At 44.0% G+C, this 17,462-nt stretch overlaps 1 protein-coding gene across 2 annotated transcripts in view; it reads right to left on the bottom strand.

Moving 5' to 3' along the window:
* Nucleotides 1-17,462, bottom strand: part of STYXL1 (serine/threonine/tyrosine interacting like 1) — a 68,650-nt gene that overhangs the window by 5,996 nt on the left and 45,192 nt on the right. For both annotated transcript variants that reach the window (XM_019804048.2, XM_011230151.3), the window contains exons 6-8: nt 17,177-17,322; nt 11,076-11,173; nt 9,332-9,444 (exon numbers count right to left, since the gene is read on the bottom strand). In XM_019804048.2, coding sequence (XP_019659607.1) covers nt 9,332-9,444; nt 11,076-11,173; nt 17,177-17,322 — 357 coding nt within the window. The remainder of the gene's footprint in view (nt 1-9,331; nt 9,445-11,075; nt 11,174-17,176; nt 17,323-17,462) is intronic.

Below are 17,462 nucleotides of genomic sequence, written 5' to 3'. Positions count from 1 at the left end.
GGGAGGGAGGGAGGGAGGGAGGGAGGAAAAAAGAAAACAGTGAGCATATGTTAAGGGACTTATGGGCAATATCAAGAGGATCAATGTTAACATTACAGAGGTCCCACTATGACAAGGAAGAGAAAGGGGCAGAAAACTTATTTGAAGAAATAACACTGCATACTTTCCTAACCTGGAAAAGGAAATAGACATCCAGAGCCCAGAAAATTCCAAAAAAGAGGAACCCAAAGAGATCTACACCAAGACCTATCACAATTAAATTGTCAAAAGTTAAAGACAAGGAGGGAATCTTAAAAGCAACAAAGGAAAAACAACTTGGTACACATAAGAGAAGCCCCATTAGACTCTCAGCAGAGTTTCAGCAGAAACACTGAAGGCCAGAAAGCAGTGATGGGATATATTCAGAGTGCTGAGGGACGCTTGGGTGGCTAAGTCAGTTAAGCGTCTGCCTGTGGCTCAGGTCATGATCCCAGGGTCCTGGGATCGAGTCCTGTATCGGGCTCCTTGCTCAGCGGGGAGCCTGCTTCTCCCTCTGCTCGCTCGTGCTCTGACAAATAAATAAAATCTCTAAAAACAAAACAAAGTGCTGAAAGAAAAAAACTGCCAACCAAGAATATTCTACAGGGCACAGCAGTCCTTCAGAATTGAAGGAGAGATAGAGTTTCCCAGGCAATTAAGAGTCGAAGGAGTTCATCACCTCTAGATCAGCTTTACGAGAAATGTTACAGGGACTTCTTTAAGCTGAAATGAAAAGGCACTGATTAGTATCAGGAAAACAGGCAAGTATAAATATCACTGGTAAAGTAAAATTCAGAATAATCTAATGTAAAGGTGGTAGGTTCACTTATAAATCTATATGAAGGTTAAAAGACAAAAATAGTACAAAGAGCTGTAACTACAATAATTCTTTAATGATATAAAAGACAAAAAGATGTAAATTTTGACACCAAAACCATAAAACGTGGTGGGGGGTGGTTGGTAAAGATGTAGAGCTTTAGACTGTGTTCACACTTAAGTTGTTATCAACTGAAGACAGGCTGTTACAAATTGTTTTATGTAAGCTTCATAGTAACCACAGAGCAGAAACCTATAATGGGTACACGAAAGATAAAGAGAAAGGAATAAGCATACCACTATGGAAAAATCACCAAATCACAAATGAAGAGTACAAGAAAAAGGGAATTATACAAGGGAAGAGTACAAGAAAAAGGGAATTATAAAAATAGCCAAAAAACAGTTAACAAAATGATGGTAAGTCCATACCTATCAATAATTACCTTAAATGTAAATGGACTAAATTCTTCAATCAAAAGACACAGAGTGGCTAAATGGATTTAGAAGAAGAAGAGGAAGAGGAAGAGGAGGAGGAGGAGGAGGAAGAAGAAGAAGAAGACGATGACGACGACCACCACCACCACCACCACCACCACCACCACCCATCTATATGCTGCCTAAGACACTCACTTCAGATGTTCTGATACACACACAGACTGAAAGTGAAGGGATGGCGAAAGATACTCCATGCAAATGGAAACCAGAAGAAAGCTGGGGCTGCTACCCTTATATCAGACAAAACAGACTTTAAGAAAAAGACTGTAATAAGAGACAAAGAAGGTCATTATGTAATGATAAAGGGGCCAATACAACAAGAGGATGTAAAATTTATAAATATTTACGAACCCAACATGGGAGCACCTAATATATAAAGCAAATATGAACAGAGAAATAGACAGCAACATAATAATAGTAGGGGACTTTAATACCCCACTTTAATCAACAGATAGGTCATCCAGACCAAAAATCAATAAGGAAACACTGGCCTTAAATGACACAATAGACCAGATGGAGTTAACAGACATTAACAGAACATTCTATCCCAAAGCAGCAGAATACACATTCCTCTCAAGTGCATGGAACAGGACAGACCACATATTAGGCCACAAAACAAATTGTGATAAATTTGAGAAGATTGAAATATTATCAAGCATCTTTTCTGACCATAATGCTGTAAAACTAGAAAGCAATTACAAGAAAAATTTGGAAAAGGCACAAATATATGGATATTACTGAACAACCCATGGGCCGATGAAGAAATCAAAAGAGAAATCAAAAATATCTTGAGGGGCACCTGGCTGGCTCATACAATTCTTAATCTCAGAGTTGTGGGTTCAAGCCCATATTGGGTAGAGATTACTTAGAAATAAAATCTAAGAAAGATGAAAAAAGAAACAGAAAGAAAGAAGGAAGGAAAGAAATAAGGAAGGAATGGAGATAGGGAGGGAGGGAGGGGGGAGGGAAGGGAGGGAGGGAGGAAAGGAGAAAGCCCTAAAGTCTCCATCAAAAAAGCATTAGGACTAATAAACAAATTCAGTAAAGTTACAGGATACAAAATCAATATACAAAAATCAGGCACACTTCTATGCATTAATAATGAGCTATCAGAAAGAGAAATTAAGAAAATGATTACATTTACAACTGCATCAAAAAGAATAAAATACCTAGGGGTAAATTTAACACAGGAGGTGAAAACCTATACACTGAAAATTATAAGGCATTGATAAAAGAAACTGAAGAAGATACAAATAAATAGAAAGATATTCCATGCTCATAAACTAGAAGAATTAATATTGTAAAAACGTCCTTACTACCTAAAGCAATCTACAGAGTCAATACAATCCCTATCAAAATTCCAATGGAATTTTCCACAGAAATAGAACAATCCTTAAATGTGTATGGAACCATAAAAGACACTCGAACACCTAAAGCAATCTTGAGAGAGAAGGACAAAGCTGAAGGTATCACATCCTGATTTTGAACTATATTACAAAGCTATAGCAATCAAGGTAGTATGGTATTGGCATAAAAATATACACATAGATCAATGGAACAAAATGGTCTAGAAGTAAGCCCACACATATATTTTCAATTAATTTATGACAAAGGAGACAAGAATATACAATGGGTAAAGTTGGTCTCTTCAATAAATGGCACTGGGAAAGCTGGACACCCACATGCAAGATAGTGAAACTGGACAGTGTCTTACTCCATACACAAAAATCATCTCAAAATAAATTAAAGGCTTGAATGTAAGACCTGAAACCATAATGCTCCTAAAAGAAAACATATCCAGTTAGCTCCCTGATATCAGTCTTGGTGATGATATTTCAGATTGGATACCAAAAGCAAAGGTAACAGGAACAAAAATAAACAAGTGGGGCTACATCCAACTAAAAAGCATTTGCACAATGAAGGAAACAAAATTAAAAGGCCACCTATGGAATGGGAGAAAATATCTGTAAATCATATATCTAATAAGGGGTTAATACCCAAAATATATAAAGAACTCTAACAACTCAATAGAAAAAAAATCTGATTTTAAAAAGAGCAGATCTAGGGGCGCCTGGGTGGCTCAGTCGTTAAGCGTCTGCCTTCAGCTCAGGGCGTGATTCTGGAGTCCTGGGATCGAGCCCCACATCAGGCTCCTCCGCTGTGAGCCTGCTTCTTCCTCTCCCACTCCCCCTGCTTGTGTTCCCTCTCTCGCTGGCTGTCTCTCTCTCTCTCTCTCTGTCAAATAAATAAATAAAATCTTTTTAAAAAAATAAAATAAAAAGAGCAGATCTAAATGGACATTTTCCCAAAGAAGTCATACAGGTGATCAACAGGTACTTGAGAAGGTGCTGAACATTACTTATCATCAGGGAAATGCAAATCAAAATCACTAATGAGATATCACCTCACACCTGTTAGAATGACTGTTCCCAAAAAGGTAATAACAAGTGATGACAAGGCTGAGAAGAGGGAACCCTCATGCACTGCTGATAGAAATGTAAACTGGTACAGCCACTAGGGAATTGTATGGAGGTTCATCAAAAAAATTAAGAACAGAACTACCACATGATCCACCAATTCCACTTTTGGGTATTTATCCAAAGGCAACAAAAATACTAACCCAAAAAGATATCTGTACCCCATGTTCACTGCAACATTATTTACAATAGCCAAAACATGGAAACAACCTAAGTGGCCATTGATGGATGAATGGATAAAGAAGATGTGGAATAGAATGGAACACTCAATGGAATCTTAACCATTAAAAAGGAGAAAATCCTGCCATTTGTGACAACATGGATGGAACTTGAAGGCATTATGCTCAGTGAAAGAAGTCAGACAGAGAAAGACAAATATCATATGATCTCACTTATATATGGAACCTAAAAAACAATAACAACAACAACAACAGCTTAACTCAGACACAGACACTGGAGTGATGGTTGCCAGGGGTAGTGGCCAGGGCTGGGCAAAATGGGTGAAAGTGGTCAAAAGGTAAAAATTTCCAGTTACAAAATAACTAAGTCCTATGGATATATACAGATTGGTGACTATAGTTAATACTGTATTATTTATTTCAAAGTTGCTAAGAGAGTAGATCTTAAAAGTTCTCATCACAAGAGAAAAATTTTTAACTATATGTGGTGTGGATGTTAACAATCATTTTATAGTGATCATTGAATAATTGGTGTATACCTAAAACTAATACATCACATGTAAATTATATCTTAATAAAGAATAAAGCAGAAAAAAAAGAATTGAAAGCAGGATCTCAAAGAGATACTCGTACACCCATGTTCACAGCAGCATTACTCACAAAATAGACAAAAGGTGGAAGTAACCCAAGTGCCCATCAACAGATGAAGGGATAAACAAAATGTGTTATGTATATATACACACGCACACACACTGGTATGCACCTAACAGAGCACTGATATATGTGACGCAAAAACTGATAGAACTGCAAGAAGAAATAGATGAATCCACTATCACCGAGACTTCATCACCTCTATGGGTAATGGACAGATAGAGCAGGCAGAAAATCAGTACGGCCATAGTCAAACTCAAGGGCACCATTAATTAACTAGATATAACTGACATCTATAGAATATTCCATCCACCAACAGAACATACACTCTTGAACAATCAAGTTCAAATGGAACATTCACCAAGATGAATATTCATCTAAATCCATCATCTAAGTTTCCATCTTAAGAAATGAAAATGGAAGAATAAATTAGGTCCAAAATAAGTAGAAAAAAGGAATAATAAAAATTAAAGCAGGGGTGCCTGGGTGGCTCAGTCAGTTGAGCATCTGACTCTTGGTTTTGGCTCAGGTCATGATCTCGGGGTGGTGGGATAGAGCGTCACATTGGGCTCTGTGCTCAAGGGGGTGTCTGCTTGGGATTCTCTCTCTCCCTCTCCCTCTGCTCCTCCTCCCTCTCGCATGCTCTTTCTCTCTCAAAAATAAAATCTTTCAAAAATTAAAGCAGCAGAAAATCAACAGAAAAAAAAAATCAATGAAACCAAAAGCCGGTTCTTTGAAAAAAAAATTAGCAAAATTGATAAGCCTCTAGACAGGATAACTAAGAAAAAAGAAGATATAAATTATTAATATCAGAAATGAAAAAAGAGACATCACTACAGAGGCCATGGACATTTAAAGGATAATAAAGAAATAATATGAACAACTCCATGTCCACATAGAATCTAGATGGAATAGACCAACTCCTTGAAAGACACAATCTGCCAAAACTCACACAAAATCACACAATCTGAATAGGCTTATATCCATTAAAGACATTGAATCAATTAAAAAAAAAAGTTATCTTGGGGCGCCTGGGTGGCGCAGTCGTTAAGCATCTGCCTTTGGCTCAGGGCGTGATCCCGGCATTCTGGGATCGAGCCCCACATCAGGCTCCTCCGCTATGAGCCTGCTTCTCCCTCTCCCACTCCCCCTGCCTGTGTTCCCTCTCTCGCTGTCTCTGTCAAATAAATAAGTAAAATCTTTAAAAAAAAAAAAAACTATCCTCCAAAACAGCACCAGGCCCAGATGGACTCACTGGTAAACACTACATACAACAGAATACGATTCAGCCTTAAAAAGCAAGGAAATTTGAACTCATGCTATAACCTTGAGGCTATTATGCTAAGTGAAATAAGCCAGTCACAAAAGGACAAATGCTGTATGATTCCACTGATATGAGGTACCTAGAGTAATCAAATTTATAGACACAGAGAGTAGCATGGTAGTTGCCAGGGGCTGGGGAAAGAGGGGGATGGGGAGTTGCTATTTAATGGATATGGAGCCTCAGCGTTGCAAGATGAAGAGAATTCTGGGGATTGGTTGCACGATGTGAATGTATTTAGCACTGCTGAATTGTGTAATTAAAAATGACAGAGATGGTAAATCTTGTGTCATGTGTATTTTGCCATTATGAAAAAAAGAAATCCGTGGTACCCCAAGCAGAGCTATGTAGTTATAAGGTTTGTTAAGTCCTGGTCAGGTCAGATTGGGCCCTTGAGGACAAACCATAACCATAGCCCCCCACGCTTGCTGCTCACAACCCCTTTCCAGCCCACAAAGCATCTGCTGGGACTCACAGCAAACACCAGCGGGACAGAAGGAGGAAGGGTCACAGCCAGGTAACTCTTGGAAAGGGGCGGCAGCCAGCCCACAGCCCCATTCTTTGGACTACAAGGCCAGTGCTCTCCCTGCTGCCTTAGGGCCCTGTGTAAAGCCTAGATTCTGAAACTGGGTCATGTGGCTTTGGATTCCAGCTCTGCCATTTACAGCTGTGGGGCCTTGGGCAAATTACTCAGCCTCTATAAGCCTCCTGCAAAACGGGGTTAACAGCATGCTGTGGGGTCACTGTGTTCTCATCACACATAAAGTACTCACATGGGCTTGTGGGAAGCACCCCGCCCATGTTAGCTACTATAATGCCTCAGGAGTTGGTTTGTCTTTTTGTTCTTTTTTTTCCTCTGAAGATCTTTAAGGGACAAAGTTACTCCCAGTAGTTTAAAGGAACTGAAATACGTTTCTTCAGGGCCTGCTGGCTCTGGGAGCCCATACAATCTTGTGCCAAAGCTTTGAAAGCCAAGGGCAGGCAGGGTGGCCCTGAGTGCCAGATTCTTCCCAGTTCACTCCCCAACTTCCCTCTCCTGGTCCTGGTACCCCCAAGGAACTGAGTTGGGACCATAAGCCCCACGGAGCAGTATATTGCCCAAGAGTGGCCCACAGCCTTTTTTCATCAGTCCCCTGGGCTCTGAACATCACCACTGAGCTGACAACAGCCAGGGGCACAGGTGCCCCAATGCACTGAGGAGGACCCCAGGACCACAAAGACAATGGGAGGAGGGAATGTCTCTCTGGACCCCAGAGCTGAGCCCCGGTCAACCTCTGTCAGCAATCCAGGGCATTGCTTGGTAGCAAGAAAACCTAACTGCCACACAGGTCTGACTCAGTTTGGAAAGGACCCAGCAAGGCCCCAGCGGCAGTCCTTCCTGCCCACAGATCCTTTTGTCGAGTTATCTAGATGGCATCTCAGGGCAGAGCACCCAGCTACAGGACTTCCCTGTACAGGAGACAGAGACTGCTACCCCAGGATGGGAGCTGCAGGGCTTCTCCTGAGAGCAAGGATGATTTGGCCCTCAGGGGCCCACACACCTGTCTGCCCACTGACCGGGACAGCCACACCTGGATGGGCCTCACTCTCCCTGCTGGAGTCATGCAGAGGCCAGTAAAGGTCAGGGTGCGGGTCTACATGTGCCCTGTCGCCGAGGGGGCCTGGCCCTCGCTGCTGGAGAACTCAGAGGAGCCAGGCAGGAGCCCTCTCTCTTTGTTCTCCCCCCAGCCAGCTCTGGAAGCAGCTGTGGCATCTGCCTGTGATAGGAACAAAGAGAGAGGACTGTGACTAGCTGGTAGGGCTGGGAAGCATCACGAAATGTCAGAGTCACCAGGCTGTCAACCATTCTGTGCCCAAACCTCACTGTGAGATATCAGGAAGCCAGGACCCCCCCAGGCCAGGGCTCCAAATGGCCCATTCAAGCTCCAGGGGAGTTCGCCCCCTGCAGGCAGAGAGCTCAGCCTGCCTTCCCCCAGCTCCTGGTCTTCTCTTCTCTACTTTCCAGCTCAACACGGCAGGGATGAAGAGGCCCCTTGCAGGCCCGAGCCCATTCCTGGGGAGACATCCCTACAGGAGCAACGGCACAAGCCTCCCTCCCCAGATTTACGAGCGACTTCATCCCCTTCCCCCAGCACACCCCAGAATACTCAAGCAGGCAAGGATCCCTGACAATTCACCTTGCACGGCAGGGTGGGAGAACAGGGGTCTGGGCCTCTCGCTCCTGGCCCCGTGATTCTGTGTCCAGACGCTTTTCTTTTCCAATTGTGGTAAAACAGACGTAACAGAGAACTTCCGTTTTGCCCATGTTTGGAGGTACGGTTCAACAGCACATACATTTACGAACGTCACCGTCTCACCGTCATCCATCTCCAGAACTTTTATATCTGTGAAATGACTCCCCATTCCCACAGCATAATGTCCTCCAGGTTCATCCACGTGGCAGCAGGTATCAAAATGTCCTTCCTTTGTAAGGCTGAGTAATATTAAATTGTGTGGCTAGACCATTTGTTTACTATCATCTGCCAACGGACACTTGGGTTACTCCTGCCTCTTGGCTATGGTGAATAACGCAGCTATGAACAGGACCCCACAAATGTCTGAGCCCTGACTTCCACTCCCTGCAGGTAGGTAGCTACAGGTGGAATTTCTGGCTATCCGAGACTCTTTCTAGCTGGCAATGTCCCCAAAGAGCACGTGGGGTCAATATCCAAAACCGCTGGCAATGGGCTCTGACCATGGGCATTCTTTGACCCTCCCCTTCCTTCAAGCACAGCCCTGGGCATACGTGGAAGCTTTTCGGGTCCCACCGAAGCCCTCTGAAGTCACGCACAAGCTGTGCCTCCCCTCAGGGCAGGTCGCCACCTCCCCATTCCGTGGGAAGGCACTGCCCTTGGCATCAGGAGTGCTGGTTCCATGGGGTTTGTGGAGACAGGTCTCTGCCCCCTTCTCCGGTCTGGGTAAAGACTGTTGGAGTAGGTGCCCTTGGAGCCCTGCCAGGGTCGTAGTTCTCTGGCTCCAAGCAAGAGCCAAAATGCACCTGCCTTGGAGAAGCCTGAATGAATGCTGGTAGAGCGATAGCAGCGGGGGACACGCGGGTGGAGCTGCTGGCTGTGGCCTTGCCCAGCCCGAGTGCCTGGGCCTGTCCCATATGCCGAGCCTCAGGCCCCTAAGGAATCAGCCTCAGCCTCTGGCCCAGACTTTTGGGAACTTGCCCTTCTGTGTGGTATGCTGTGTAAAGCACTGGACTTGGAGTCCCTTTCCATATCCTTCTCCTCCCACCACCCCCCAATGAGGGCCCCCTTCCTCCCAGGTCCAGCTGTGACCCTGCCTGCTGGAGGTAGCTGCAGTCCGAGCCTCCACTGGGCAATGCATACCTTCAAGGTCTGCTCATTCCAGTGCATGAGGAAGGCCAGGATGGCTGCACAGCTGCGACTGATGCCCAAGGTGGAAAAGACCAGGATGACCGAGCCAAGCTGGAGGTGAATTTCTGCAAGAGGAAGGAAAGATGGGGGGGAAGTCCGGAGGGGGCGCATGGATGTGAGCTGCTGTAAGTGGACTGGCTTCAGTGGGCCCATGGTTCAGGAGTGAGTGCAGACCCAGTACACCATAGCCTAGGCTAGTCACAGGACCTTTCCAGGACAGTTTTGTGACCTGGCAAACAGGGACCCTCAGACCTCACTGGACTGTTCTAGAGAATCACACTGGGTGTTCAGCCTTGGCTCTCCAGGCTTCCAGGCCAGGAAGCTCTGCTTCTAGTTGGCCTCCTGGGGGGGTGGCGCGGGGATGAGAGGTGGTCCCCCCACACTGCCCCCCCCAACCAGGCACTTGGGTGCCGACAGAGCCAGTGCAGCCTGGGTGTGAATCCTGACTCTGCCACTCACAGGCTATGGGGCCTGAGCATGTCACTCTAAGCCACAGTTCTGTAATCCAGAAAATGGGGTGACAGTAGACTACCTACCTCATAAGATTTTGTGCTGTACTTAGCCCAGTGCCCGGCACAGAGATGTCAGCTATAATCACACTTAATAAAGCCCCTGAGGCTGAGTCTTGCCCAGTGAGAGGAAGCCGGCTTCCTAGGCTAGTCCGGTAACCCCCAAAAACTGGAGATCAACACAGCAAACACGAAATCATAGACTGTCAGTGCTGGAGGAGGACCCCGAGATGACGAAGGCCACATGTTCATCATACGGACAAGGAAACAGGCACAGAGCAGCTCAGGACTGGACCAGAGTCACTCAGCAAGGTAGGGCTGGAAGGTGCCCTCTGTGCCACGGCTCTGCCATCCCGTGGCGGGACACATGGCAAGTTGCAATCTCAGATACCAGTCAAGTGATCGTTGCAACCTCCTGGGCAAATAAGGGATATCTGGGCCAACACATCATCTTCCAGCCACCTGTGTGGAAACGCAAGCTCGGGCTGCATCTGTGTGGAGCAGGCGGTCCTGGGCTGGGGCCCCAACCCGACTCAACCTCACTCTCTCCAGCCATCTTGCTCTCCTTGGGCAATCCGGAGCCCCGGAATGACTGAAAATTCCACCTTCAATGAGTGGTCACTGCCACGTGTGCTGGGAGAGCCAAAGGGGCGCTGTGCACATACACTGGGGATCGTGGAAGTCAGAGCTGGGAGCGTTCTAGAGTTTGCCTTCCACCCCACCCCACGGACCAGACAAGAGGGCAGGGATGCAGCACGATTTACCTGTGGGCCCCCAGAGCCCAGCCCAGAGCAGGCCTCCCCGAACGCCTGAACCCACGGTGGGCCAACGCGCTCACTGCCCAACAGGGGCAGGGAGGCCAGGACTGGGGTTTGGCCAGACCCCGGAGGGCCTAACTCTTCAGCCAGGGCCACAACATACACAGGGCACTCAGTCGACAATCTGGTCCTCTTATTTGGCCCCACATCCCCCAAGGTAAATGTGTGGCTGTCCACATTGCCGAGGGCTCCTGGGGGCCCAGCTTGTCCCAGGGCTTGGCCACCCCTGGCTGGGCTTGTGCTGGGCCCTGCCGTTCCTCTCCTCAGTGCTGGCAGTCACCATCAGGAACAGGCATGGGGATAGGTGCCACAGCCCCTCTGGCCCCTGGGCACAGGCCAACTGCTTCCTGGTCAGAGATCGCTCCTTACCAAGGAAGTGACAGAGGTGCCGTAAAAAGGGGGAAATGTTGGCTTCCGGGGAATCTTCGATCTTGATGTGCAGAAGTTTGTCCTTGTCGTCTATGAAACTAAACAGAAGGAAAGCACAGGAAATTGGGCAGACTCGCACACCTCCCCCCTGGAGTGCGCCTCGTGCACAGCAGTGGGACCACAGGGAAGGGATGCTGAGCTGGCTTCGGGGAGAGATGGGCAAATAACTGAGCCTGTCTCAGAAAACAGGCCCTACCTCCTAGGGGTGTCGTGCAGATTAAGTCAGTTCATCTATGGAAAGCATTTGGCAATCTGCTTGGCACACAGTAAATGCTCAATAAACGTGACATCATTATCATTAACCATTCATGGTAATTTCCTAGGGTATGGTGCAGAAAGTCAAATGAGGATGGGGAGGAATATGTAATGAGCTTGGAGAATGAGCCTGTTATGTTACACGGAGAAAGCCAGGTAAGCAAGGTGGAGAGTTGGGGGGGTTGCTGTTTGAGACAGGGTAGTCAGGGAAGGCTTTGAGCAGAGGCTTAAAGGGGTGATGGGACAAGCCAGGCAGCCATCTAAGGAAAGAGGGTAGGGGAGAACACGAAGTGCAAAGGTGCTGAGAGGCAGTGTGTTTAATGGACTTGAGAAACAATGGAGACATCAGAGTGGTTACAACATCACGAACAAGGGAGAGAGAGGAGGGAGAGGAGGTGTGCGGCAGGTTCAATGAGAGGATGCCTGCAAGGAGCCTCCAGAACGTGTGGCACGTGGTAAGCACTTGGGGAATGTTCGCTATGAAGATTGCAGTCTACTGGAGACATCGGGCAGCATGCAGACCACTGTGGCAGGCAGACAGCTGCAGTGGGCTCAGAAACAAAAAGAGGCTGACTTAGTTTCAGCAGATACAAGCACAGTTCTCATCCATCCATCTGTCCATCACTTCCTCCCTATCTCTCTCTCTCTCTCCCCCTCCCTCCCTCCCCCATCCATCCATCATCCATCCATCCATCCATCCATTCTTTCCTCAGACACTCACTCAATGCCTATTGTGTGCCACACCTTGGGCTGGACCCTAGTGGACACAAGATGAACCAAAGAGGGCCAGCCTCTCCCAGCTTCAAGGAGCTCCCACCTGATGGGGGAGGCAGACACAGAAACAAAGAGCCCCAATCCAATCGGCTAGGTTTGGGGATAAAGGCCTGCAAGTGATACTGGAGAGGAAGGGCAGGAAGAAGTTGAGGGAGCTGGGGAAAGCTTCACAATGTAGGAGGCATCTAGATGGAGAAGGTGGAAGGACACAGGTTACTATATAAAAATCAACTGCATTTCTATACACTAGCAACAAATAATCAGAAAGTGAAATTTTAAAAATACCATTTATAACCACCTCAAAAACATCAAATACTTAGGAAGACATCTGACACAAGATGTGCAAGACCTGTACCCTGGAAACTATAAAACATTTGCGAGAGAAATGAAAGAGCAAAGTCAACGGAGGACTAGACCAGGCCCATCGTCAGGCGACTCGACATTGGTAAGATGTCAGTTCTCCCCCAAACTGGCCTATGGATTCAACTCTATCCCAATTAAAATTCCAGCAGGCTTTTTGTAGAGACCGACAAGATGATTCCAAAATTATTGGAAATGCAAAGGAGACAACTTTGAAAAAGAAGAAGAGGACTAGCTCTACTCGATTTCACAATTTATTACCAAACTATAGTAGTCAAGAGTGCAGAATTGATATAAAGAAAAATACAGACCAATGAAAAAGAATCAAGAATCCAGCTATAATACCACACACATGGTCAACTGATTTTCAGCAAAAGTATCTAATCAATCAACAGGAAAAGGATAATTTTCCCCCCAACAAATAATGGCCTCCATATGCAAGACATCTGGCACCATATCCAAGAATTATTTCAAAATGGATCACAAATTGTTCAAGTTAAAACCATAAAACTTTTAGTGGAAAATATAGGAGAAAATCTTTGTCAAAATTCAAGCGTCTATATAGGCATGGGTCTGCTTGGACTCCATTCTGCTCCTATTGGTGTATTTTTCTATCCTGTACCAACAACCCAATGCCTTTCTTGTTTTTTAAGACTTGGTATCTGGTCAAGTAAGTTTCCCATTTGTTGTTCTTTGATATTCAGCTATTTTTGCCCTTTGCATTTCCATATAAATCTTAGAATTACGCTAAAACCTATTGGAATTTTATGGGGATTACTGAATCTGTAGATCAATTGGACAAGAATCAAGATCTTTACAAAATGGATGCTTCTAATACGTAATACCCACATTGGGTATAGAGGTCACTCAAAAAAATGTTTTTAATTAAAAAAAAATAACACCTCTGTTTATTTAGGCAGTCTTCCATTCGCAGTCATGCTGTGTAATTTTCTGGTAGAGATCTTACACATCCTTCGTTAGGTATAATCCTAGGTATTTCGTATGTTTATGCTAGTATATGTTTTTAAAATTTCAGTTTGTTTCTCATTTGTATGCAGAAAAACATTTTTTGTATATTGATCTTAAACCCAGCAAACTCACTTAAGTCTAATAATCTCTCTGTAGCTTGTTCCAGGTTTTCTGCATATAAAATTATATTGTCTGAATAACCGAAGTTTTTTTCCCCTTTCAATTCCTATCTTCTTTTTCTTGTCATATTCACTAACTAGGACCTCAAGTACAGTGTTAAATAGTAGAGATAGTTGCATCTTTGCCTTGTTCCCAGACTCAGAGAAAAATTTCCAATATTTTATCATTAAATCTGATGTTTGCTGTAGAGATTTTCATAGATTCTTTTTCATTAGATCAAAATTCCCCTTGATTCCCAGTTTGCTTGGAGTTTTTCTTTAAATCATGAATGTATAGTGAATATTAAATGCTTTCACTGCATCTACTGAAATAATCCTGACTTTTCCTTTATGTTATCGATATGGCTAACTACATGGATTGATTTTTCAGATGCTAAAATGGCCCTGTATCCTTGAAACAAACCCAATTTAGTCATCACATATTAGCCTTTTCCTGGAGCTCTGTAGTCAGTGTGCTAATATTTTGTTTAGGATTTTTACATCTGTGTTTATGAAGAAAATTAGTCTACAGTTTACCTGCATTATGTTTTTTTTGCCAGACTGTAAAGTCAGTTATGCTAGTCTCATAAAACAAGCTGAAAATTTTTCCTCTCCTTTATTCTCTAAAAAAGGAAAATCATGTTGGCTTTATTTCCTCCTTAAACATTAGGTAACATTCTTCACTGAAGCCAGAATTTTCTCTATGAGAAATTTATTAGTTATCGATTACTAATCAAATTTTCTATTTTGTACGATGTCAGTTTTGATAGGTTGTATTTTTTAAAAATTCATTCATCTAAATTTTCATACTTATAATAAAGTTTTCATATATCCTAAGATCTTTTTAATATTTGTAGAATAGGTAAGTCTCTTTTTATAAATGCCTATTCCTGCCCCTTTTTGCCAACGATATATCAGATTTATTAATTTTTTAAAAACTATTCTGACTTTCTCAATCCTCTCATTGATTCTGGTTCAATAATCTGCTGCTACTATTCCTTCCTTCTTCCTTATTTGGGTTTACTTTGCTGTTCCTTCGGTCATTCCTTGAGATGAATGCTAAACTAGTTGATTCTTAGCTTTTCTTCTTTTTAATAGATGCATTTAAGGCTACAAATTTCCCTTTACCCACAGCTTAACTGCACTCCACAAGTTTGATACATGTTATCTTTATTATTATGTAGTTGAAAATATTTCATAATTTCCATCATGAGTTCTTTTTTAACCCATACTATTTAAAAATGTATTTCTAGGGGCACCTGGGTGGCTCAGTTGGTTGAGTGTCCAATTCCTGATCTCAGCTCAGGTCTTGATCTCAGGATTGTGAGTTCAAGGCCCACATTGGGCTCCATGTTGGGCATGGAGCCTACTTAAATAAATAAAAATAAAAATTTAGGGGCGCCCGGGTGGCTCAGTCGTGAAGCGTCTGCCTTCGGCTCAGGGCGTGATCCCAGAGTCCTGGGATCGAGCTCCGCATCAGGCTCCCCCGCTGCAAGCCTGCTTCTTCCTCTCCCACTCCCCCTGCTTGTGTTCCCTCTCTCGCTGGCTGTCTCTATCTCTGTCGAATAAATAAATTAAAAATAAAAATAAAATAAAAAATAAATAAAAATTTATTTCTAAGTTTCCAGTAATTTTCTGGTTATCTTTTTAAATTATTGCTTTCTAATTTCTAATGCTTTCTACAATGAAAAACAACTGTATGTGATTTTAAATCTCCTGAGATTGGTCGAGTCTTGCTTTAGGGACCCTTATATTGTCCAGTTTCATAAATGCTGCCTCCATGCAAACTTTTTTTTAAAGATTTTATTTATCTGAGAGAGAATGTGAGCCAGCGTGAGTGGGGGGAGGGGCAGAGGGAGAGGGAAAGAAGCAGACTCCCCAGTGAGGGAGCCTGACTGGGCGCTTGATCCCATGACCACCACCACCACCCTTTCCCGAGATCATGACCCGAACCGAAATCAAGAGTCGGACGCCCAACCACTCAGGCGTCCCACGTAATCATGTTTTGAAGAGATATAAAAGTGACAGTGAAAGTATTTTTTATTTATCTACATAATTATTTCTGGGGATAAACTTTATAGTTTTTACCAAATTAGGAAATTTTTTGGCTAGTACTTATTTAAATATGTTTTCTGTCTTTCCACTTTCCTCTCCTTTGGAGATTTCAATTTACACATGTTTCTGTTCTGGTTTTTCTATTTTCTTCTCTTTTTTTTTCATTTTCTTTTCCTTTCTTTCTTCTTTTTTTTTTTTTTTTAACATCTTCTTCTTCCCTAGGTTCCATTTTGGACACTTTCTACTAGTATGTCTTCAAATTGACCAACCTTTTCTTCTGCAGTGTCTGATCTGCCATTAAATCCACCCAGTGTATGTTTCATCTCAGACATTTTCATCCCTAACCTATGACTAGTTTTTCATCACAACTGAGGCAACACTTTTCTCCATGCCCTCTTTGCTGCCCAGTATGTTGTGAGTTTTGCTGCTCTGATTGGAAATGTAAACTACTTTTAGCCCTACATGGTCTCTGGGGATTCCATGTGTGTTCATTTCTACTGGTTTTTCTCCCAGCCTTGACTTGTTTTCTCACATGTACATGCTTAGCAGTACTCAGCTGAAGACTCAGGGGGAACTCTGCAGACGTTCAGAGCTTTCTCTTTATATTCAGCTCTCTATTCTCCGTGCAGCTCTCTCCTGCAAATTCTAGCCAACCTGACCTTTCTGACTTCTTGACTCTATACCCTCAACTCAGAAGGAATGACAGGAGCTGTCTCGGCCTGTTTCTTGTACTGTGACCTGCCAACTGTCTCCTACCAATAAGCTGGATCAACTGAGGGGCTCATCTTGTTTTTCTCCCCTCCTCTCAGGAATCGGTGTCCTATGTTGCCTGTTGGCCATTGTCTGGAAACCCTTGTTTTAATGTTTTGTCTGGGATTTTGGGGTCATTTAAAGTGGGACTGTAAATTAGGTCATGAGGATGGAGCCCTAGGGCTGGGATTAATGCCCTTGTAAAAGAGGGGTCAGGGGGTGATCGTCTGCCACGTGAGGATGCAGTAAAAATAGGGCTGTCCATGAGCCAGAAAGCAGGCTCTCGCCGAACACTGAGTCTGCTGGCGACTTGATCTTGGATTTTCCCAGCCTCCACACCCGTGAGAAATAAATGTATTTTGTTTATGAACCACCGGCCTAGGGTATTCAGCTACACAGCAGCCTCAATGGACTGAGATAGGGGTCACTTCTCAGAGGGCCTGAGAAGTAGGGTAAAATAGCATACTCTGTCCCATAATGTTAAATACCAGGAAAGCATTCCTTTTGGTGAGATCTGAAGGGCAAGTATTGGGTCTCAGAGGCAGAAGATGCCACGGCCAAGCCAGGAAATAGACTACAAACCAGGCACAGATGAAGGTAAGTATAGGGCCAATTCCAGCGTGTGCTGATTTCTAAGACCCTTTCAGCTCTATAAATGCATGGGGCTAGGAATCTTATATAAATGCTTAATTTAAAAAAATCAGTAGTATTTCTACTCACAACGGCCCCTTCTCCATGGAGACATTGACATGTGCTTTGATTTTCAAATCCTTCTGAATTTTGGGGTCACAGGCTTGCCTGAAATTGCCCAGGTAGATCTTGCCTGGTATTATTTCAGCAGGATAGGGCTGAAAGGCATCCAGTTCCTGAGGAAAAGGAAGGAGAAAGGCTGCTGGATAGAATATATACGCTATGTGTCATAGAATAAGATATTCTTTCCACAGGGAAGAAACTGGTTTTCTTTTTCGTTGTTGGATTTTTTTGTTTTTGGTTTTCTGTCTTTTGA

The sequence above is a fragment of the Ailuropoda melanoleuca genome, chromosome 10 (assembly GCF_002007445.2).
Source record: "Ailuropoda melanoleuca isolate Jingjing chromosome 10, ASM200744v2, whole genome shotgun sequence".
In the NCBI taxonomy this organism is placed as follows: domain Eukaryota; kingdom Metazoa; phylum Chordata; class Mammalia; order Carnivora; family Ursidae; genus Ailuropoda; species Ailuropoda melanoleuca.
Note: the sequence above shows the minus strand (reverse complement) of the source record. Positions and strands in the feature narration are given on the sequence as shown.